The following is a 24,596-nucleotide window of genomic DNA, read 5'->3' on the forward strand; positions in this document are numbered from 1 at the left end:
AACCAAGGTGTAAAGGTGAGTTTTTAGTAAATGATTGGTGGAAAGTTTTCCAAAATTAACCTTTGGATACTTCCCATATTGGCTGTCACAGTGCTGAAAATGGAAGTAAAATATGGGGTAAAAAACGGAACATCTTAGTCCTCAATTAACTGTCACCGAAATAACTCAATTGTTCAATCACTCTCCAAGAACAGCAAAAAGACGCTGTATGCACATTATTTGAAAGATGTATAGCGCCCCCCGGCTGTAAGATGTTCTGCTCAACATGTGTGGGATGGTTAGAGGCAGGTGCAGCGTTTAGAGATTTTTTCTCAGAGGAATGTGAACTATTCTGAGCCTGCAGGCCTACATGTCCCTCTTCAGCTTGTTTATAATTAGGGAGAGTCAGCCCATAGGGACGGAGGAGGGGGACGTGTAGTGTCTTCCCAAAATAGATACATTCCATGTGGGGAGAGAAGCAGAGAACAGAGGGAGGGAGAAGAGAAGAAGGGAGCAGGAACACAAACATCCCTGAACTAGGAAAAGTTATCATCTCCACCAGCAATAACTGATATATGGCCGCAAGGGAGAATATGATAGGTAGGACCGCATGATATTCTACAAATTGGGGCAAGGCGAAGGTCAGTTCTTTTTAGGCTCCTGGAAAAAATCTTATTTGTCTTGTCGTTTTCTCCTGAAATAAAGCACTGCCTTCTTAACACTGATATTTGCATGTCACCGAAAATCCCAGAGATGACGGCTTTATGACTGGCGTAATGGCTGGAGCTAACTATGCATTGTCTTCATACGGCCAATGTTTCCATTACACGCACTGGCGAGGACTAACAAGTCACTATTGCCCCATGCAGACACAACTGTGTTTCAGGCTGTAGAAAAGAGCCACAAAATATGGTGCAGGTCATATATCTGTCTGTTTTTGCATCTCTGTCCAATTATTCAAGTGTAAGCGTCAGTGATAACAGAACAGATGGCACATGCAGGGGCGTAACTACCATAGAGGCAGCGGAGGCAGCTGCCACAGGGCCCGGGCCATTAGGGGGCCCGGTGACAGCCACTACCGCTGCGTTTTTGTTTTTTTTAAATAGGTCGTTAGGGCCCCTATTCACTTGCCGATCCTGGCTGGGCCGGGATCGGCAAGTGACACCGCAGGCCCCACAAATACTATCATTATACTCGGGGGTCTTTGCAGACTCCCGAGTATAATGATCGGCGGATCGGGAGAGGTAAGGGAACATAACAAACAGTGTTACTTACCTCTACACGATCCTGCCAGGCCTCCTTTCTGACGTCACATGAACCCGGCCTGCGTCCCGGGTCATGTGACGTCTGACGTCATTTCATAAGGACGCCAGCAGAGAAGACAGCATAGGAGCCGGAGACAGGTAAGAAACAGTAATTTTTAATGTTTTTATTCCCCCGGGTCTCCGATTATTATACTCTGGGGTCTAAAAAGACCCCAGAGTATAATAATTGTTTATGGGTGTCCACTATGGGGTATAATACTGTGTGCAGGGGCCAGTAAGGGACATAATACTGTGTGCAGGGGCCACTATGGGACATAATACTGTGTGCAGGGGCCACTATGGGACATAATACTGTGTGCAGGGGCCACTATGGGGGATAATACTGTGTGCAGGGGCCAGTAAGGACCATAATACTGTGTGCAGGGGCCACTATGGGGGATAATACTGTGTGCTTGGGCCAGTAAGGGACATAATACTGTGTGCAGGGGCCACTATGGGGCATAATACTGTGTGCAGGGGCCAGTAAGGGACATAATACTGTGTGCAGGGGCCACTATGGGGGATAATACTGTGTGCAGGGGCCAGTAAGGGACATAATACTGTGTGCAGGGGCCACTATGGGGGATAATACTATGTGCAGGGGCCAGTAAGGGCCATAATACTGTGTGCAGGGGCCACTATGGGGGATAATACTGTGTGCTTGGGCCAGTAAGGGACATAATACTGTGTGCAGGGGCCAGTAAGGGACATAATACTGTGTGCAGGGGCCACTATGGGACATAATACTGTGTGCAGGGCTTACTAAGGGACATAATAGAGTGCGGAGGAGGGGGTCGGTCGAGGTCTTCGACGTCGGTGTCGGTTGGCGGGGGGAGCCCCATGTCAAAAGTTCGCCATGGGGCCCCGCCATTCCTAGTTATGCCACTGGGCACATGCATTGGTATCCGTTTGCCTGAATGTAAAAACGGACTGGTATAGGACCTGCGCCATATTTTATGGCTCTTTTCTATGCCCTAGTCCAGGCACTGTAAAAACCATGGATGTGTGTATGGGCCTGTAGAAAAGAATGGTCGGCACATTATCTGCAATAGTGGACCCGTACATGTGGATAATTTACTGAAATAAGCTATGGTTGTATGCATGATGGCTAAGGTGATATTCATACATCTACATTTTGCTGGTGTGCGATGTTTGTGATAATCATAGACAGCACTACACACTACGGTTGAGCCAATCTTGAGATTTCAGGATCAATTTTAAAATCCGATTTCCGATCATTTTCCATCCGATCCCGATCGTGAAATTTACTCGATCGCTGATTGGAATCCGATCTTTTCCGATCCCGATCGCTCAACCCTAGTTACTTTATGTTTATGGAGTAGGGTTGAGCCGATCTTGAGATTTCAGGATTGTTTTTAAAATTTGATTTCCGATCATTTTCCATCCGATCCCGATCGTGAAATTTACTCGATCACCGATCAGAATCCGATCTTTTCTCATTCCAATCGCTGAACCCTACTCCACTCTACTTATTTGCAGGTCAACTTTTTTTTAAAACATTTAAAGAGGACCTTTCACCACTTTTGGGCACATGCAGTGTTATATGCTGCTGGAAAGCTGACAGTGTGCTGAGTTCAGCGCACTGTCGGCTTTCCTGATCTGTGCCCGGTGTAAAGAGCTTACGGTGCCGGTACCGTAGTGCTCTATGGTCAGAAGGGCGTTTCTGACCATTAGCCAGAGACGTCCTTCTGCCTCGCGGCGCCTATCGTGCTGTGCTGTGGAGCGGGGAGGAACGCCCCCTCCCTCTGCTCACACAGCTCGTCCATAGACGAGTATTATCAGGAGAGGGAGGGGGAGTTCCTCCCCGCTCCACAGCACAGCGCGATAGGCGCCGCGAGGCAGAAGGACGTCTCTGGCTAATGGTCAGAAACGCCCTTCTGACCATAGAGCACTACGGTACCGGCACCGTAAGCTCTGTACACCGGGCACAGATCGGGAAAGCCGACAGTGCGCTGAATTCAGCGCACTGTCGGCTTTCTGGCAGTATATAACACTGCATGTGCCCAAAAGTGGTGAAAGGTCCTCTTTAAGCTACGGTTCCATGTAGCGGGCCGCAGCAACAAAGTGTTGTGGTTCTTTCTGCAGCGCTTTTTACAGAAAGTCCACAGAGGTTCCTTCTGCAGACTTCCTGTTTCTATAATACCTATAGGGAAACCGCTGGCGTTTCTGTAGGTATGATTGACATGCTGCGATTTCCAAAACTGCGACAGATAATCTCTGTCAGTGCTTGCAGCCCTATAGAAGTGATTGGAGTTTCGGTCATGCGAACACACTTTTGCACCATTCTCACATAGGCTTTAAGGGTAACTTTTGGTCCCCTGTTCTCCCGTCTCCTGGGAAACCTGGTGATTGTGCCCCCATCAATCAGATACTTATCCCCTGTCCTGTGCCATAATGGCACAAGCCCTTTAAATCCAATTTCACACAACTGTAATGTGGACGCATCTTTTCAGACAAGCCTATCACAATTTCTAACGTAAACCCTTAACCTTCCTCTGTCCCCGCTCCCACATTTCCCCACATGATATGATGTCATCTCAGGATAACTTTATCTGTCCAAGCTCCATCCACATGTTAAAGGACATGACTGTCGACGGCTCATAAAGTTTTATGTTTGTGTATTGACAGTCACCTCTATTACAGAAGTGTCTGACCTCTGTATAAGTAATACCGCCCCTTCTACCTCTTGTGTCACCCCCTCTACCTCATAGACTGTAAGCTCTTGTGAGCAGGGCCCTCAGTCCCATTGTGTGAAATGACTTTCTTTGTAATGTATCTTTCTGTCTGTATTTGAACCCTACAAATTGTACAGCGCTGCGGAATATGTTCGCCCTATATAAATAAAATTTATTATTATAATTATTATTACAATAAATGTGCCGCAGGACTTCCCGCTCTTGAAAGTAAGTTTTGGGACCTGTAGTGCTGCTCTTGTATCGGAAGTCCCAAGGGGTAAAGACACATAATGGGGCATATTTACTCTTGCCAAATTTATGATCATTTATGCCAGTTTACTGATTTCTGAGATCTACGCCTACTATAACCTGGTATCAATTTCGCTGCAGGCACTTGACTCGGTGGACTTTGTACCTAATTTATGCTGTGGTGTGCCCCTTCTTATATCTCAAGTGCATCCTCTGCCAGCACAGGAGATATGAAAACTGGCACTGTCTTTATAAGGCTGAGGCCCCATGATGCAGAAACACAGCGTTTTTTGTTGCTGATTTTGCTGTGGTTTTGTGAGCCAAAGTCAGGAGTGGCTACAAAAGGAATGGTCCTATAATGCAATTGATCAAGTATGACCGCGCTTATTAGGAGACCTTGAAACCTCAGGAAATTTCAATTCAAGCCGAGCTCTTGTTGCGCCTGGTAGGGCGCAAAATAAGAATATTAACCAAGTATAATAGGCAGCGTCCACCGACGACGACTCTTGGGTCGGAATATATGATGCAAAATATAATGGGGAAATAATTCCTCAATATATAAACCAGCCACGCGCTCCCTCAGTGTAGACAAATATTGATACACGGATATGTAGACAAGAGAAGATTTATTGTAAAAGATGACGCGTTTCGGGGTATTTTTGGTACATAGAGTACCAAAAATACTAATAATAATAATAATATTTGTCTACATCGAAGGAGCGCGTGGCTGGTTTATATATTGAGGAATTCTTTCCCCATTATATTTTGCATCATTACAAAAGGAATGGGAAATATTTAGGAAGTTCTTTTTATTGCGTTCCTGTAATTCCTAAGGCTAAGGACCCATGTTGCAGAAATGCAGCTTTTTTTTGTTGTAGCAGATTTTGTTTCGGTTTTTTAAGCCAAAGCCAGGAGTGGATTCAAAAGAAATGGGAAAAACTTACGGTTCTCCTGTCTGCCAAATCCACTTTTAGGTTTCCAGCCTGAGATGTAATGTTTAGTGCTCCATCTACAATAAGAAAAAAAATGAAGACACTTTACATTTAGTTTTGATTACAAATAGGTTGAGTAGTGTATGCAGCTCCCATGCAGACTGATAGACTACAAATAGAGTGAATGTCCAGCGAATCCCATCAGCACAGAATATGCGCAGCGGAAATGCTGTGATTTCCAAAACCGGAACGTTTTTGGAAATCGCAGCATATCAATTATACCTACGGAAACGCCGGCGATTTCCCTATAGGTATAACTGAAGCAGAAAGTCTATAGAGGACACCTGCGCTGCGGGAAAAAAGCAATGCATTTCCGCCATGATTTTTCCCACTGCGCTTTTTCGCTACAGCCCGCTACGTGGGGCCTTAGCATGAATGTGCTGCCTGCTGGTAACAATAATCCTACTCTAGCGCTACCATAGATAATAACAGAAATATTCATTATTGTTGGCATCAGTCGGATCTAGACTGGCAGTCTGTCATCTGTGCCATTTGTAACGTCTGCAATGTTTTTCAGCAGACTGCCAAACGTGCAATGCATTAAAAAACATCTAAACGGCTGTTTCCGATATCGAAATGTCTCTAGGCCCTGTATATTCTGTTCACGCTCTTTTAAGTGGCAGCGGATGGCGTACGGCAATACATGAATGATGGAAAGATAGTTTTTGTGTTGTACCGGTCGCAGTTATGGAGTTGTAGAAGGGGTTAATAGCCGCCTGGTTGCCAGGTAACGCTGGTGCGAGAAGCAGCAGGTCTCTCCCATGCTCCCGCGTTGCAGAGCCGTATACTTCGTCTCCCACAAGCTGCATCTTTTTCCGAAGCTGAAAAGTACACTTCAATGGAAAGAAAGAAAAGGGAGGGGGTGTATAGATTTATGGAAAAGGAGGAAATCCCCTAAGGATAGGCATCAGTAGCGTTCAGGGACTCTGATAGACAACGTACAGGCCTGGACTTGTGTGCTAAAATAAGCTACAGATGTCACCTCCAAGATGTATCAGTCTGTTTACCTGAAAATACTGCAAGGAAATCACCAAGGGGCAAAGCAATGTCTTATCCTTAGGGTAATGGCATCAATGGCATCAGGTTGGTTGGGAAGGGGGGGTACAACTTTTGGTACCACAATGGATCCGCTGTTTGAAGGGGCCATGGGGCTTGTGCAAGTCTCTTCATTGTTTACGCTCATCTGTATACCTGTATGCTGTACATATAGTAGCGGTGGTGCAGGGTATGGCAGCTCCAGACAATTCACTTTCATACCCCCAACTATGTATAGAGCGACCAAGATAAACAATGGAGAGGCCATACTGTTTACATAAGCTCTGTCAACCCTTTGAACAGCTGATCGGCAGGGGGACCACCACCAATCTAAGGGTACGTTCACACAGAGTATTTTGCAGGCGGATTTTGAGGCGGAATCCGCCTTAAAATTCACCTGTAAAAATGTCTCCCATTCGTTTCAATGGGAGTCACTCGCTTTTGTTTCCCGCTATTCAGCTAGCGGTAAAAAAAGCGGCATGCTCTATTCTCACACGGATTCTGTGAATGAGTCAGCCACGGTGTCCGTGGCTCGAGACACACTCCTGATTAGGCCCGCACCAAAGAGCCATACGGCGGAAAAGGTTTCCGCTGTGTGAACTTACCCTAAGGGTCAGTTCACACGTGAAAACCGCCTAGCTTATTTGTGCGAGGTAAAAAACCTCGAGGAGTTTTTTTGACGCTGTTTTTTGCATTCCACGTGGTTTTTGACGAGGTTTTTGACGCGGTTTTCGCTAGCGGTTTTCGCTAGGTTTTTTTTTTCCTATATGTGCTATAGAAACTGCAGGCGAAAACCGCGCGGTTTTGTGTGCAAAAAACCGCGCGGTTTTTTACCGCGCGGTTTTCGCCTCCCATTCACTTCTATGCAATTCTTCAGGCGTTTTCCGCCTGAAGAAAGGTCATGTCGCTTCTTCAGGCGGAAAACGCTAGGAGGAAAAAAAAAGCTAGTGGTCTACATAGACCACCATGTTAAAGGAGAGGTTTTTGAAGCGAATTCCGCTGTCAAAAACCTCCCCTTTGCCCACGTGTGAACTAGCCCTAATAGAGATGGCCTATCCTAAGGTCCTCCTAAGATGCAGCCGGTTCTCCCAGGTTCTGCTGACCCGGTTGTCAAAAATACAGCTGGATCACAGAACCAGGGAGCAGAGGAGTCTTGAGTTCCCCCTGCTGATACACTCCCTTTAAATTTTGAAGCTCAGTCTATTGATACATTGAGCTGGATTAGATTTGGGAGCACTGCTGTATTACTATCTATGGAAATGACAATACAGTTCAGTGATAGCTCTATGGACTTTATTCATTTAGTCTTTCATTTACATTTGGTTCAGGGGGTATTGGACCTGATTGAAGAGACACAGCTGTGTTTGGAGACTTATTTTTCAGGCAATGCTCCAAGGGAAAGTATATAAATTCAGTCATCTGTAGACAGCTGTTTCAAGGTTCTTGCCCCTTTCATCTGCTCAGTTGGGATTCTGTTTTTCTTTAAAGAGACACAGCGATGTATGGCAAACTGGCAGATTAAAGACATTAACAAGCTACTAATAATCCAACACAGGTCTGGATAGTAGAGCCTAAGGCACCCCTGAGAGACCGCTGCAAAGCATGATGGACTTTGCGGATTGGGACCCAGGTTACGGTATATGCCAACATTGGTGTCACAAAATAGGTGCAGATGGGGAGTAAAGGCCAGATTGGTTAACCTACAACAGACGGGGTATAACATATAAGCTGGGTCAAAATGAGGAGAGCACAGGGGTATTCAAAATGAAAGCAGAAGAATAACAATATCAAGCCAGGGTCAAGTCCAGGAGTAAATAGATAAAGCCAAAGTAGCGAGAGATGGGATAACCAGGAAAGCCAAAATCAGTAACCAGGAATACAACCGAAAAGCAGATAACTTCTGAGAAGCAGGAGGAACTTGAGGAGCCGCAATGCCTGGTATAAATACCACGTCACAGGTTACCATTGGACATTGAGGGTGGCTCATCACTATGGTTGGCTCTGTTTTTCAAAGCTCTGACTGGCTGCAGACCCAGCCACAGATTGACTGGTAGGTATAGCAACCTTAATGCAATGGCTGTGAGCAGTGCTGTACTGAAAAGTATGATGGTTACAACTATGATTAAATATTCAGACTCCTAATAGAAACCTTTTACCCCCTTCTCCCGAGTTGCTAAATCTAAGACACGTCATCCTGCTGTTCAATAACCATGCTATATACTGATGATGGGCGTGAACCCGGAAACAGCTGTATACAGATGTGGTCTGCATTGGCTTGTATATGTTTGTTTATATAGTTATCTTTAGGCAAGCATAGCTGATATGTTGTATCTTTTTTTTAGTTATTTTTACAACAGTAGCTTACCCTTTACTATTCTCTCATCCACGATGATGTGCCGAGACAACAGTTTTTACATGTATATTCTCTCCAATAACATTTATAGACGCTCATAGCCAACTTAGGTTTCTCTGGTGAATTCACATGGGCAGAAATTTTTGCAACTGCACCATTCATCTGAGCAAAGCCGGCAGAAATCCACGTGCTAGCTGCCAATACAGACCCTAAGGTCAGGGCTAGAGAGACTTTTTATAGCGCTACTGATTGATTTTAACAATTGAGTGAAAGCTACAACCTACAATATTGTACACGAGGCAATGGCAGCCGTTGCTCGATACTTAAAATCAATTTCCTAGCACTATAATGGTCTCGGTGTGGCCATGGCCTTCGGTAGATAAACAGAACTGATGTGAGTCTATACTCCAGGATGTGGCTCGTACTTTTACTTATTTTGTAAAGTAAAAAATGATTTTCTCTCCATTTACTTCTACATGAATTCCAAAAACGGATGACCTAAATTGCCCTGTTATTTTTGGAACACAAATAGAAGTGAATAGAAAGAGTTGTGCATAGAGGGCCATCACTCCATTCACAGCAAGACAGGGAGTTAAGGGGTCCGCATTCTGGAGATAAGTGCATGTCCCAGAGGTGGCATATATTTGGCGCATAAAGTCATATGGGCACATACAGTATACATCTGAATTATTTTTTCATATTGCCCAAATGTGATTTTAAAGGGACATTACAAAAAAACTGAGCCTGTGAGTAATATAAGGTAATCATATAACTTAAAGGGTTCCTATCATTAAAACTCTATTTTTTGTCCCTAACACGTAGGAATAGCCTTAAGAAAGGTTATTCTCCTCTTACCATTAGATGTCTTCTCCGCATCGCCATTCTGTATAAATCCCAGTTTTTGGCGATATGCAAATGAGTTCTCTTGCAGCACTGGGGGCGGTCCCCAGAACTCAATCAGCACTGGTGGCGTCCCCAATGCTGAGGGAAAATTCTCCAGCGCCGCCTCCATATTCTTCAGGAACGGGCTCTTTTCACGTCTTCTTCTGGTACTGGCTTTAAACTTCTAGGTTTCGGACTGCGTAAGCGGCCATTTTCTTGTGGCCGGTGGACATGCGCAGTCGACTTTGCCCTACGCCCAAGGCCTAAAAGTTTGACCGCCAGCACCAGAGGAAGATGCCAAGAGATCCCATTCCTGAAGAAGATGGAGGCGGCGCTGGAGAGTTCTCTCGCAGAATTGGGGACGACGTCCCCCAGTGCTGCGAGATAACTCATTTGCATATCGACAAAAACCAGTATTTATACCAAACGTCGGCGCGGAGAAGACATCTAAAGGTAGGAGAAGAATAACCTTTCTTAAGGCTATTCCTACGTGTTAGGGACAAAAAATTGAGTTTTAATGATAGGATCCCTTTAATGACATCTTTATTGTGAAGTTATGTGCTCTTCTCCAGAGCACTAAGCTACTCCTCTGCTACTTTTATGCACACAATGGAGGGAATTTATTAATAATAGTGCAAGTCACGTCTGAATTATTAGGAAGTTCCGGTGTACATTCCAGTTGCCTGGTGTAAGTTATAATAAATTTGTCTCACTGTGGTGTCCCCACCCTGGCCCGTTTTGCTTTCTGCCCCGCTCTGCCCACTTTCTGCAAAAACAAATGATGTGGATCATCTGTGGTTCAAGAAATGGTACAGAAAGGTTAATAAACCGAACCCACTCTCCCGAATTTGTGGTCGCCTTAAAATGCCATTATATTGCAGAGTTATATCTATGACAGGGCCCTCATGTTTCATGTGCCATTTATAATACTGCCGCTACCAGGGCACCTATAGGAATCATGCACATGATCAGGATTAATTATGGATTTGAATCTGCACCAAAATCTGCCATAGTTGGTGCAAATTTTCCATGTGGATTTCCATGCATATACATGAGGATTTCGGTACAAATTTTTATAACTCCTGAGATTACCCAATGGGCTCTGATTGGAAGGCTCTGACCCCTGTTTGGGTTTATAGCTATTCATTATCTTTTATCTAGTATCTTTTATCATAAGGCTACCGATGGGTCCCTAAAGTTTGGGCAGATTTATTATGCATTGCACACCAGTTTTCAGGCATACAAGGTATAAAAAAAATACATTTTTTTAAACAAATCTTTTTTTTTCATTTGCACAAAAATTTGCTACTTTTTCAATTCTGTGCTGCCCACACCAAGTTTAAAAAGGGGGCATGGTGAGGGCATGCAAGTGGTGGGACCATCAGTCCAACTAGCTTTTTCCTCATTTGTGCCATGCCGTACACAATGCTGGAAATTGACATTCTCTACATAATTTTTCCTGAGGTCAACTGGACCAGTAGAGGGTGCATCTCATTTATCGGGTGGTGTGTGCCTTGTCATAAATGAGTCGGGGCAATGTTTCCCACCATGAACCCTGGGGAATTGCATGTGGCCCTATAGATTTGGGGCTTCCTGCTGACCACATATTGAATGGAGATTTTGCTTTTTTTTTTTAAATTGGCCAATACCCGTAGGATTAAGTCATGTTCACATCTGTAGAAGAATCTCCATTCATTCAGAAAGCCCAGACAAAAAAATTCTTGGAAACCGTAGTTTTGCATCCAGCAATTTCAGGAAAGAAATGGACACCCTAGGCATCCCATTATAGTCACTGGGTTCCCTAAGGATCCGTTGCTGTCCGTAATTTGATGGTTCCTTTTTCCATTCTTTTGGTCCTGTGATGGACCAGAAGAACAGATGAGACAATGCAAGCGTGAACATAACATTATCTCATTAGGTAATGGCCAGTATTAACCCATACTCACCTCTCCTCGTGAACACTAAGGGTATGTTCACATGGTGATGTTCACAGAGGTGATGTTGAGCCTCAATACCAGTGGCTGATTCTGCTTCCCATTGTTTCCTATGGGAGACAGAGACTGGAGCAGGACACTGATATAATATGCTTCCTGCTCTATCTTGCTGTGGATTCTGATATTGGTCATTTATGTGAGTCTAATAAGTGGTGGAAAGGCATGGCGAAATACTGACGATCTGCTTTGGCATACCGCCATGGGGAGCCAGAGGGCCTGGAAAATGATGAGGAATATACAGCGAAAATCTGCCTCAAGTCTTCATTTTTTGCTCTCCAAATTGGCCCATAGGGGACATTATACTGTGTATGTCTAAACTTTTTTTTTTTAAATAATGTATAGCGGCATTAAATTTGTCATGGGGTCGCTACGGGATCAGTATAGTGTGTGTGGGGGTACTATGGGGGGCTTATACTGTGTGGAGGCATTAGAATGGGAGAGACCGGGAGAACGCTAAAGGGCAGTATACTATATGTGAGGGCAATAAGGGGGCTTTGTCCTGTAACTGGACACTATACCTTGAAAGGTAGTACTAGGGGTATTAAACTATGCAACTGCACTAACTGGACATTATACAGTGTGTGGGGGTAATCAAGATTATTTTAGAAAGAATTTGGTAGGTAAAACACTATCTGTTAAAGTGTGTGTGGATGGTATTAGGGGGCATTGTACTGCTTGGGGCACTAACAAGGCATTATACTGTGAAGGGGCATTAACTGGACATTATACTGTGTGTGGGGGTCAAGTTAGGGGACATTATACTGTGTCTGGGGGCACTAACTGGGCATTATACTATGTGTGGGGTAGTATTAGGACTGTCATTCTGTGTGGGGGCACTAACTGGGCATTATACTATGTGTGGGGTAGTATTAGGAGGTGTCATTCTGTGTGGGGGCACTAACTGGGCATTATACAGTGAAGGGGCACTAACTGGACATTATAATGTGTGTGAGGGTAATGTTAGGGGTCATTATACTGTGTCTGGGGGCACTAACTGGCCATTATACTGTGTGTGGGGTAGTATTAGGAGACTCCATTCTGTGTGGGGGCAGTACTTGGGCATTATACAGTGAAGGGGCACTAACTTGATGTGTGTGAGGGTAATGTTAGGGGTCATTATACTGTGTCTGGGGGCACTAACTGGCCATTATACTATGTGTGGGGTAGTATTGGGAGGCGTCATTCTGTGTGGGGGCAGTACTTGGGCATTATATTATGAAGGGGCACTAACTTGACATTTTGTGTGTGTGTGTGTGTGTGTGTATGTGGGGCGGGGGTCTTTTTAGGGTCATTGTACTGTTGGAGGCCACTAACTGGACATTATACAGTGTGTGGGGTAGTATTAGGAGGCGTCACTCTGTGTGGGGTCAGTACTTGGGCATTATATTATGAAGGAGGCCACTAACTGGACATTATACAGTGTGTGGGGGTAATGTTAGGGGACATTATACTGTGTCTGGGGGCACTAACTGGCCATTATACAGTGTGTGGGGTAGTATTAGGAGGCGTCATTCTGTGTGGGGGCAGTACTTGGGCATTATATTATGAAGGAGGCCACTAACTGGCCATTATACAGTGTGTCTGGGGTTACTCAAGTCTATTTCAGAAAAATCAGTAGGTAAAACACTATGTAGTAACGCGTGTGGGGTTAGTATTAGGGGCATTGTACTGTGTGAGGGCAATATAAGGGGTAACATTTTGGTTGGTTCCTTAAGTGGGGCACATTATGTATGTGGGGGCAATATTGTTGTCCTGAGACAGAACTGTGCTTGGGGCAAATCTAGCCATGCATTACCCAGCCATGCCACCTGAGGCTGCCGGCAGACTACAACCCTCACAGGCTATCGGGGGTAGTTGTAGTACAGCACTGACAAGCCCCGGTCGCACAGCCTTGGCCGTGTCTGGAGGTGTCGGTGCCAGCACGGAGGAGTGTGTGGAGATGCCGCCGCCTCCTTCCTCCTCCCATAGGCGGCTGAGGAGCGGGCGCTGCGGCTCGGGAGGCGGGCCCTATGCTCGGTGCTGTGTATTTCCCACACTGAGGGACGGACGAGCTCCTCCGGGGAATCCGGCTCCATGAGGCTTTAGTCAGCACAGCAGCTGCTTCCTGCCATTATCCTATTACACACGCAGCCTGAGCCTCACACTGCACTAAGCCGCGGCCCACGGAGGGATGTGACAGGAGACGGGGCCAGGTAAGTGCCAGGCCGGACACTACTCTGCCAACATGGACAAGATGGGCTGAAATGCCACCCTGAGACTTGCACAGCCGGTGCCCATGTGTGGAGGAGAATAGGGTCTGCAATGGGACAGGCATGGCTATAGGAGTCCAGTGGTGAGCAGTCATCTGTGCCACAGGTAGGATGGGCGGCATCTGGGACAAGTCTTAATGGTGGTCACTCCCAAATATTCGCCTTTAGTGCCAAAGACCTGCAGATACGCAAGCATTGACTATAGGGTCCCAACTAGTGCAAAAATTTGGGCGCTGGGTGCCCATGCAGTATGCATACATCTATAGGGGCGTCTTTACTGGGTTTATATCCTTCTCTCCGATGAAGAGCGCCCATAAATAAGCCATTGCTTCTCTAGGAATGAAGACCAGACACCCCCTTATCAGGTTTATGGGGTCCCACCTGTGCGCTTTGTTACATAGCGTAATATGCCGCAGATGTGTTTGCTCCGGCAATTGCAGCAATACACATATGACAGATAAAGGGGCTTTCTGATAGTGATGGACCCCTGTAGTGAAGCCCTTGCATGGAGTCACTACATCTATTATATTAGGGAATTGCATAATGGGCAATAATGCTACTGTAATGTTTCTGCTCCTTTAAGGCTGGGTTCACATTACTATACACTTAATGCCAAACACATGCCAAAAATATATGTAAATGGAGTCACAGAAAGGGCATCCGTTTTACATAGACTTCAGTGGTAAAAAAAGAAAAAAAATCTGCACTGCAAAAAAACTAGACATGTCCATTTTTTTTTCTTATTAAAGTCTGTATAAAACCTTTCTGTGACATCCGTTCGCACCTGTGGGGTTTGCAGAAATCCGTGCACTTGCCGCCGTAATGACCCCATTTTTAGTTGCAGAAATTTTTGCAAAGCATCTGCCAAGTGTGAATATATCCTAATTATGGAAATGACTGCAATCCTGAAGCCCTTTCCCTGCTAATGCTGTTATGCACGTAGCCTGTATGTTATGAATGAGTCTGCCCCGGGGGCAGGTGGGCATTGTGCCATAGTAGCGATCGCTTCTGTTTGCAAATGGAGCGATAATAATGTCATTCCCCAATATAATGCTTAAGGTGGCACCAAACCACAGTGCCGTGTGATACTAGACAGCGACTCTGGAATGGATGGCAGAAGGTAAGGGTGAGGTCAGTGGGCAGATTAGCAGCCTGTATGTCACTGCCTTGTAAATATAGTAAACTCATCAATGTGAGATGTCAACAAGCTGGCTGCAAGTCACCACCGATCCTCGTCCTCATTATATGCCCGGCTTTGTTAAAGGCAATGTTTATTGATTCCTGTGGAGTGATGGGTTGTGTAAAGAGCAGCGCCTGACTACAGATACCCACGCCAGTGTCTTAGGTAAATGCAGAGACTTATACAAAGCTTTTAGAGAGAGTTGTTGACTTCAGGTTTATTTTAATATATGTTATTTCTTCTTGTTTTGTTTGCCAGGTACCCCGTATGCCAGGAAAGGTAGGAATTAAGCATGTCAGCCCAGGAAGGTGCCAGCCCGGCACCGCCTCACTTGCACCCCATCACCAGAACATTAACACTGCGGGGAATACGTGGGCACACAGCGGAGAGCAGCAGTCAGGGCACAGTGGCGGACTGCAAGAAAGCTCATAACTCATTAAATAAGGTGACAGCGTGTTATCGGCAGCTGGTGATGTGTGTCGGGGGTACGTCGGACTGCCCGCGGCTACGGGAGGAGCTGGAGGAAAGCAGGAAGAAAGCCTTTGAGATTAGCACAGGTGAGTGCGTCCTAGTGGGAAGACTAGAATGTGCAAAGGAAATGCATTGTCAGCAATTTCTATATCTAGATATATTTCTTGAATCCCTCCTTTTATAAGCTGGCACTGCTCCATTGTACCAAAATATCGCTGATATAAATGAACCATAAGTTCTATTATGTGGAATCGGAACACTACCTGTAAAACTGATATACCCGAATTTACTATTCTTTCTACGCTAGTAAAGATGTGGCACTTTAGTTTCTGCCCCCTGTTTGGCACTTTTTAAAAAAAACATGAGAGTGGGGCAGAGATCAAGGTTGCCTTGGCCAGTCAAATTTAATAGAACTCATGCCAGAAAAGTATCAAAGAGGACCTTTCATGTCCTCAGACACATGCGGTTTTATATACCGCTAGAAAGCAGACAGTGCACTGAATTGAGCGCACTGTCGGCTCTCTTGCCCTGGGGCTGGAGATATCGGTGCCGTTATGATGGACGTGTACTCTCAGGAGGGAGATTCCTAACAGCCCAGCTAGACTGTCAGGAACGCCCTTCTAAAAGTGGACAGATATCGGTAATGGCCCCATATATCCAGCCCCGGGGCACATAACGGGAAAGCCAACAGTGCACTGAATTGAGCACACTGTCAGCTTTCTAGCGGTGTGTATATAACCACACGTGCCTGAGGACATGAAAGGTAGTCTTTAAACCCTTTGCCAGTCCCTGAGTTAAAGGAAGCTGAGCTACAGTAATTCTGCCTTCCACTATACAGTGTGCAGAGCTTTGTGTTTTCAACTCTGTATACTGTATAGTACGGGGATCAGATGTAGCTCTGAACAGCTGCTCCGTGCAAAGACCAGATGTGGGACAACCCCTTTAATAAACCCCCCCAACACACGCACACTGTGTTATTTGAGGGGGCGGTGCATGACACACGACTAGGGGGAATTTCTGAAGTCAGTTTTGCAGGACTATGCATTGCCGTTTATTAAATGTCTCACAAGATTTGATACATTTGGCTCATTTACGTCTTACACTTCTATCCTATCTATCATAAGATGTTACTTCATTTTCTACACCATCTCTATAGCCCCCACCCCCTACTGAAGTTAGATGGCAACAATTTTTCAAAAAGTTGAATTTGATAAATTTGGAAAACATGGGCTTGACAAGCCACTGGTGTAAAATAGTTCCAAGAAGTCACAAATCTCTGCTTTTTAATACCGGAAATCTGGAGTGCATGACTTCGTAAATTCCCCCCATTTCATGAACCTGTGCATTCGTGAGAGAGGTGTTAACCCTACTGCCCCCCACCCCGCTGTGCGGTCGCTGACAGGCTGCTGTATATAGGTGCGTACAGGGCAGCGGATTTATGGGAGCTGCTGGGTGTAGTAGTTTTAGAATAACTGGCTTGCCGAAAGGTTGCTGACGCTAGCTCCTGACTGCGGAGGGGTGTGGTGAGTTGCCACCCAGGAGTGTGTATAGATAATACTCCCTCTGCTGCTCCCTCTATTCTCCTTGAGAGGCATCGTCCATAATTGGTTTCAGTCTAGAAGAAAATAGAGGAGATCTTCAGAATTTGGTTTGAGGATCGAGAGTCTAGTTTCCATTTTGGAGATCCTTATGAACATATTATTCTTCTGTTCACTCAGGTCAGGTCCTAATTATAATATATATTGTCCTAGGCATCAGTCATCCTACCCCGCTACTGTACTGAGCCATGTGTCGACAGGGGATTTGCACGCACGGGATACTTATCCTTAAATGCTTATTGCTCTATTAAAATGATTTCATTTCATTCCATCTCGCAAAGATATGACGGTGTAATGATGGCTGCCGGGAAGGATCCCTCGGCATGTTAATATTAATAACAGCTGGAGACTTTAATGGAATATTTCCCCTGATGGCTAAGAAAATTCAGAATAGAAAGATTTCAGTAGTTAATTTTGGTTTATGACGTAATGGCTTCTGAACAAAATGTTATCAGGCTAGGGAGACCCCCAGAAGTGAAGCATTAGGGGAGTGCGTAGAGAGCAGTTTCCTAATATATTGTTAGTAGTGCGGACTTATATAGTGCAGCTATCCATAAGTACATTGCTAGGGCTACTGAATATACGGACCCCTGACCTGAGTCTGGGGGCTGTATATTACATCTGATACACAGATGGATTGGTTAGTGGGGTGCGAGGTAAGCTCTGTCAGCATGCTTAGGAAGATGCCCATGAAATACCAATAGCAGGGTGGTTGCTGACAAACAATGATGACATCACACCTCACCTCTCAATTCATCTAAATAGCAAATCGGTGGTAGCGCCGTGGCACTATATAGTGGATGCTGCAGCAGACTATGAACCGAAAGAGGAACAAGCAAAACCTGGGCACCTACGGGTACTGATACTGTTCCTTTTCCCCTTTGCTTTTTTCTCAAACATGATGCCAGATGCCATAGCGCGGCCTCCCCTGTGAACACGAGATATGAGGGAGGAGGTAGAGCGACTTGGGGGGAGTGTCGATCACGTGATCAAGGGTTGTAACCAGCCCAGATCCCATGGGCTCGGCTCCAGAAACCTTTTGAAGGAAGGAAGTATTCAGTCTCCCTAGAGAACCCCTTTAAGGGTTTGAAGGGAATAAGTTGCTGCCACATGTAGGTGACTTTTCATCACATAGAACAGAAAAAATTGGCCATGTTGAAACCCAAGAGCTTGATCCTAATTTCCAACATCTGCAATTGGAGGAGCATCAAGAGGACTCCATTGCACATTAGATGGTGGGGCTTTTTGCCACCATACACACAGTCACATATTTCTGCTGCATCAGATGCTCCAAGTATTTGTGGTACTACTTGTGAGGCAGAATAGATGGAAAGTTCTCTGTATGTAGAGCGCTCTTGGGATAATAACAGAGAGACAGATCTTGAGAGACAAAGTGTGATTCAGAGGGTGTGGGTGGACAGACACCATGTAGACAGATCCATAGATAAAGTGGTGGAGCGCAGAAACAAGAGAGTAGTATTAAATAACAATGGCGTAGTGTTGGGAAGAAGAGGAACATGTAAGTGCTACTAAATCTAAAAAAACCCAGCCTCAATTATTGTCTACATAGACAACGTGATGGTGGAGGTCTGCAAGTCAGGCTCTATGTGGGAGTGTAGTAAGATATCTGATAAAATATGGCCGCTTATGGCCATCAGTCATGGACTTCTAATACATGTGACACCACCTTACAACATCCCTATTCATGGCAAGACTGGACAGATTTCCGCAGGGCTCTGAAGATGAATCGGGACCAGCGTTTGGTGTCAGAGTTGGCAAAAAAGTGATCGAGTCCGACTTCAAAATAAAATAATTATTTGAAATTGTATTATAGATTTATTAATGTTGTGTAATTATTTAGATGTCTAGCTTGTTCCATATTTACTTTCACTAGTTTTTCCCTGAATTAGAGAATCTTTACCAGATCTGTCTGACCATAGTTATGGCGATTTGTGAACAAGTTGGAGCAGGGGTGAAAGTCAGGTTGTAAAAAATAGAGAAGTCGGAGTCTATGTTTTGGCCTCAATCCCTGGCGACCCCAAAGCCACAACAGGGGAAATTTAGTTTTACATGGTGTACCTGGTCATTGAGCAGCGGCTATATTGAAAAATATATAATTTGTGACGTGTAATCTGATTTCTGTCTATTCGCCAACAGATCTGATGAACACCTTGATGGTCCTATTAATGGAGCAAGAGGTGACTCAGGAGGACAGAGTGGAGCTAGAACGAACATGGGTGCTATTCCTCTCCACCCTAGAGCTCTTCCAGCAGGATTTGTGTAAAGCACACCATCTTTGCCAACTCTTTCCTATGCATGGACGACGGAAGAGACTTGTCAATACTGGGGTTATAGGTAAAACATCAGAAGTCGCCTATAGAGCACGCAACATAAAATCACCCAGTAGCACCAGAGTACGGGAGAACGCCCAAAGAGGCGAGAGGCCCTGCTCCCCGGATCTGGCTGGTCAGATCGAACACGTGGAGAGAATGCTTCATGATATGCAGATGAAGGTCAGCATCCCCATATGGACAGTGGAAGCCACCGAGGAAGCTTGGGCAGAGATCAGCTCAAATTGTGACCTAGACGAGGGCTCGGACAATGAAATTCTGGCCGGAGAAGATATTTCTAGCAGGGGCTGTTGCGCTCAAAGGCAGTCACTGGCTCGGCCACTATGTATGGTGTCGTAACGTACATCTATTGTTGAGATCTCTGTGAAAAAGCTGATCATGGCGGCCAAAGATATGTGAATACAAGAGGGTATTGAGCGGTTGGCGTCTGCTCTCTTTTGTTTAGCAGATGTTGGGGTTCACTTTGTGGCATGGAGTGAACTCTTGAGCCACTTCACTGGTTAGGACTCGGAACAATGCAGAATTCCCATATCTGCTCATCCTGCGGTTTTATGGGACGGATCTGATTCCACGTTGTGAGGACAATCAATTGACGGCGTATACATCTATATATAGTCACCACTTTGGACCTTTGTTTTTACTACTGGTGTGAACTGAACAATCTAATCCATTACGAGGCATGCTTGGAGTCTTCCTCAGGGTCCATACGTAATGAAGCACTTACTGGAAGACGTTCTCAGTCTGTCTCTATAATGTTCTTTGTTAATCACTTCTATGTTAAAGACGACTGAACCGGTTCTTGGCTTTTATCCCACGTGTCCCCTTCCATTTGTGCAAGCATTAGCGTTGCGTCTGTGCTAATTGAAAATTTACACTCATTGCGGTAAAAAGTTTCACTTTTAATACTATATCAGGGAATTGTGCAATTTCCTTTATGTATGTTATTATTGGGATCACTTTCTGTAGACCTAAGAGCATTCTGATAATATCCGGAAAGGATTTTTGGATTTGACTCCTAGGCAAGGTACCTGTTTATGTACAACACCATTACAGTGCCACGCAGTGTCCAGGTTATAGTATCTACTATCTAGCTCTAGATAAATTCTGCGTGCGTGCATATAGTGCGATAATAAATCGGGCAGTTCAGCATAGAGGTTTGGGGTCTATTTGCCTCAATGATGGTTCATTGGGATTATGGGACAACTGTATTATCTGTGGTGACCTAAAGTAGCTGCGGAGTTAATGGTAGTGACCTCTTATGGTAGTGAATGGGTAAATATCAGTATCCTGGTAGCCTAAGACAGTGAAAGGGTTAATACCTGCATCCCTGGTGGCTAGGGCAGTGAAGAAGATAATGTCTACATCTTTGTTGACCTACCACAGTGAAGGAGGTTAATGTCTACAACCCTGAACCTCTGATGACCTCGGGTAGTGATGAAGCTAATGTTGACTGCATCCCTGGTGGCCTAGGACGGTAAAGAGGTTAAGGTCTGCATTTCAGGTGGCCTAGGGCTGTGCATGTTCTAATGTCTAAATTTCTGATGGCCTGGGCAGTGAAAGAGGTAATGTCTATATCCCTAGTGGCTCAGGGTTATGAAAGAGCTAATGCCTGTATCTCTGGTGTCCTGGGTCAGCGAAGGAGCTAATGTCTACATTCCTAGTGGCCCGGGCAGTGAAGGAGCTAATATCTGCATACCTGGTGGTCTGGGGCAGTGAAGGAGCTAATATCTGCATACCTGGTGGTCTGGGGCAGTGAAGGAGCTAATATCTGCATACCTGGTGGTCCGGGGCAGTGAAGGAGCTAGTTTCTGCAACCATAGTGGCCTGGGGCAGTGAAGGAGCTAATGTCTGCACACCTGGTGGTCTAGGGCAGTGAAGGAGTTAATTACTGTATCTTTGGTGTCCCAGGGCAGTGAAGGAGCTAATGTCTGCAACCATGGTGGCTCAGGACAATGAAGAGTTTGATTTCTATAACTCAAGTGGCCTAAAGCAGTGAAGGGAGTGATGTCTACATTTCTGATGGCCAAGAACATTGGAATGAATAAATGTCTGTATCTCAGGTGACCTAGGACTGTGAAGGGGTCTAATCTCTGCATTATTTTTACAGTCACCTGAAACTATCTCAGGAACGGTGTCTACCTGCAGGCATAGTCTGTTTTACACATAGTTAGTGCACATAGCGGTATGGCCGTCTAGACAAATCTATCTGGGTAGACAAGATCATGGGCTTGACGATCAAAATGTCTTCAAAAAATCTAGTATAGAAGAGGGTTTTTTTTTTATTTTACTCCTCCTTAACTGGGGTATTGTGAATCTTAGAGGCATGCCCAAATTTTTGAAGAACTTTTTGATTTTCTGGCAGCACCTGCGACTTCAACAAATTCTGTAATAAACTTTAACAGATTTAGGTTCCTTTTTGGGAAATCCTGTGCTAATCCTTTTTATTGCTCATTGCTTCTGCCTGAGTACGGGGGAGTACTAGTGTAATAAGGAGAAGCTGAGGCTGGGGGAAGGGTTCACTTCAGACTCATCTCTCTGGCTTATGGCTTTGAAATGTGGTACTGGTGTCATATGAAGGATAAGATTCTCATCCTTCATATGACACCAAGATGATTCAACTGGGCATATCTCTGTACCACAAGCATATTTCATGCAAGACGCAATGAGGAGTTCTGCTGTTAATAGGAGGGGAGACAACTCCTTAGGGAAATTTCAGCACAGGATTTCACAGAAAGGAGCCAAAATCAATGAATAAAGTATATAAGAGAAATGATTGATGACACAAACGCTGCAAGGAAACCAAAAGCTGTTGGAAATTTTAGATATGATTTAAAGGGGCATTTCAGGACTTTTATATTGATAGCCTTTACTTAGGATAGGTCTATGATATCAGATTAGTGGGGCCCAGACTTTTAGTAGGTGACCCTACTGATCAACTGATTGAACGGGCCTTGGAGCTGTGGAAGAGGCGCAGCTTTGTACGTACCTCTGTTATGTATGTCACTTTTGTAGATTTGGAGAAAAGAAGCCATGAAGTCGTATGCAAATTAGACAGTTGGTGCACTGGGGGTTTGCCTTGAGTACCCGGAGCACTGGTCTTGCCACTCTCTCCATCTCTTGCCTCTACCACCCCATACAGTTAGAGTTGATCCTGCCACTGTGATGACCTACTTTAGCAGTGCTCCCAGGACTGAAGGCCGCCCCCAGTGCACCAACCGCAGCTGAATATACTTGGTGAGGTGATAGACTCCCTTTAATTGAAGGTAATGGCACTACAGCTATTTTTAATTTACTTGAATGTGACTGTAGTAACCAGGCAAAGCCACACACAATGTATAGAGCTGTGGAGTGCTGTGGCCATTTTACTTAGCTGATCGGTGGGGGTGCCAGAAGTCTGACCCTCACCTAGCTGATATTTTTGACCTCTCCTAAAAATAGGTTATCCGTATCAAAGCCCCAGAATATCCCTTTAACAATCACAATGATATTTGATATGAGCTAGTTAAATTGTTATATCCTTCAATTGATTTTTCCACCTTTTTGTGACAGATATAACCTGCAGCATTTCTTTTGTGATAGCACTTTTGTATATTATTATTTTTTTATTTTATTTTACAGAGAATTATTTTCCTTATTGCACCCTTATATCTTAGAGGGAGGGGGAGATCCATTTTATACATTGTGTTTTTTTTGTTTGTTTTTTTTTAAACTTGTTTTAGGAGCGATGTGCCCTAATGTAATATTCCACATGGACCACTGTAGAATGAAGCTGGGTGGTTCTTAAGAACTCCAAATATCAATGTTTTATCAAATAACTGTAAAGCACATTTTCATGGACCTCATTGTGCTGTCCCTCTGATATCCCTTCTGCAATGTATGAATAAATGACAACTGTGCATTACCAGTCACCGTCTTAATGTGTAAGTGATCAGGACTCTCAATATCTCTCCTAGGGGTTCTCTCAGGGTTTACTCAGCTTTATACTCAGAATTTCTGCTTGAAATCATATAACCCTATATATCACAGAGCTCAGCTTCTCTCCTCTATCATATAACCCTATATATCACAGAGCTCAGCTTCTCTCCTCTATCATATAACCCTATATATCACACAGCTCAGCTTCTCTCCTCTATCATATAACCCTATATATCACACAGCTCAGCTTCTCTCCTCTATCATATAACCCTATATATCACAGAGCTCAGCTTCTCTCTTCTATCATATAACCCTATATATCACAGAGCTCAGCTTCTCTCCTCTATCATATAACCCTATATATCACAGAGCTCAGCTTCTCTCCTCTATCATATAACAATATATATCACAGAGCTCAGCTTCTCTCCTCTATCACGTAACCTTATATATCACAGAGCTCAGCTTCTCTCCTCTATCATATAACCCTATATATCACAGAGCTCAGCTTCTCTCCTCTATCATATAACCCTATATATCACAGAGCTCAGCTTCTCTCCTCTATCATATAACCTATATATCACAGAGCTCAGCTTCTCTCCTCTATCATATAACCTATATATCACAGAGCTCAGCTTCTCTCCTCTATCATATAACCTATATATCACAGAGCTCAGCTTCTCTCCTCTACCATATAACCCTATATATCACAGAGCTCAGCTTCTCTCCTCTACCATATAACCCTATATATCACAGAGCTCAGCTTCTCGCCTCTATCATATAACCCTATATATCACATTGTTAAGCTTCTCTCCTCTATCATATAACCCTATATATCACAGAGCTCAGCTTCTCGCCTCTATCATATAACCTATATAGCACATTGTTAAGCTTCTCTACCTCTATTATGTCCTGTTCAGATCAGGCATGATGGCAAACCTATGGCACGCGTGCCAGAGAGGGCATGTTGAGCCCTCTTTGTTGGCACGCACGTTGTCGGTGCAGGATTCCCCGCTAGTGAGCGATCTCTTTCAGCTGTATATGCAGATGTACATACAGCTGAAATCTGTCAGTGTAGAAGACGGCTTACACTCACGGCAGAGTATGACCTCTGCCGTGATGCAGGAGTGATGACGTAAGTCATCAATGCCTGCAGTCAGAGGAGCTCTTCATGGGACTGCACACTGAGTAAGTAGCATGTAATACTGTGTGAGGACCCACTGTGGAGTATATAATATCTTGTGGGGACCCACTGTGAAATATGTAATACTGTGTGGGGTCCCACTGAGGAGCATATAATGCTGTGTGGGAGCCACTGAACATACAATGGCACTCTGCTATAGTGGGTTTT

At 44.7% G+C, this 24,596-nt stretch overlaps 1 protein-coding gene across 5 annotated transcripts; it reads left to right on the forward strand.

Moving 5' to 3' along the window:
* Positions 1 to 471: 471 nt before the first annotated feature.
* LOC142208747 (regulator of G-protein signaling 9-binding protein-like) lies at positions 472 to 23,223 on the forward strand. 5 transcript variants are annotated; one of them, XM_075277430.1, is made up of 4 exons: positions 13,410 to 13,676; positions 14,998 to 15,078; positions 15,172 to 15,470; positions 19,140 to 23,223. In XM_075277430.1, exons 3-4 carry the CDS (start codon positions 15,206 to 15,208, stop codon positions 19,670 to 19,672), a joined length of 798 nt encoding a protein of 265 aa, XP_075133531.1. In that variant the 5' UTR covers positions 13,410 to 13,676; positions 14,998 to 15,078; positions 15,172 to 15,205; the 3' UTR covers positions 19,673 to 23,223. The 5 variants fall into 5 exon arrangements, with proteins under 5 accessions (XP_075133535.1, XP_075133533.1, XP_075133531.1 ...); XM_075277434.1 differs by lacking the exons at positions 13,410 to 13,676; positions 14,998 to 15,078 and adding an exon at positions 472 to 620; XM_075277432.1 differs by lacking the exons at positions 13,410 to 13,676; positions 14,998 to 15,078 and adding an exon at positions 472 to 579.
* Positions 23,224 to 24,596: the final 1,373 nt, after the last annotated feature.

Source organism: Leptodactylus fuscus, chromosome 6 (assembly GCF_031893055.1).
Source record: "Leptodactylus fuscus isolate aLepFus1 chromosome 6, aLepFus1.hap2, whole genome shotgun sequence".
Taxonomy (NCBI): domain Eukaryota; kingdom Metazoa; phylum Chordata; class Amphibia; order Anura; family Leptodactylidae; genus Leptodactylus; species Leptodactylus fuscus.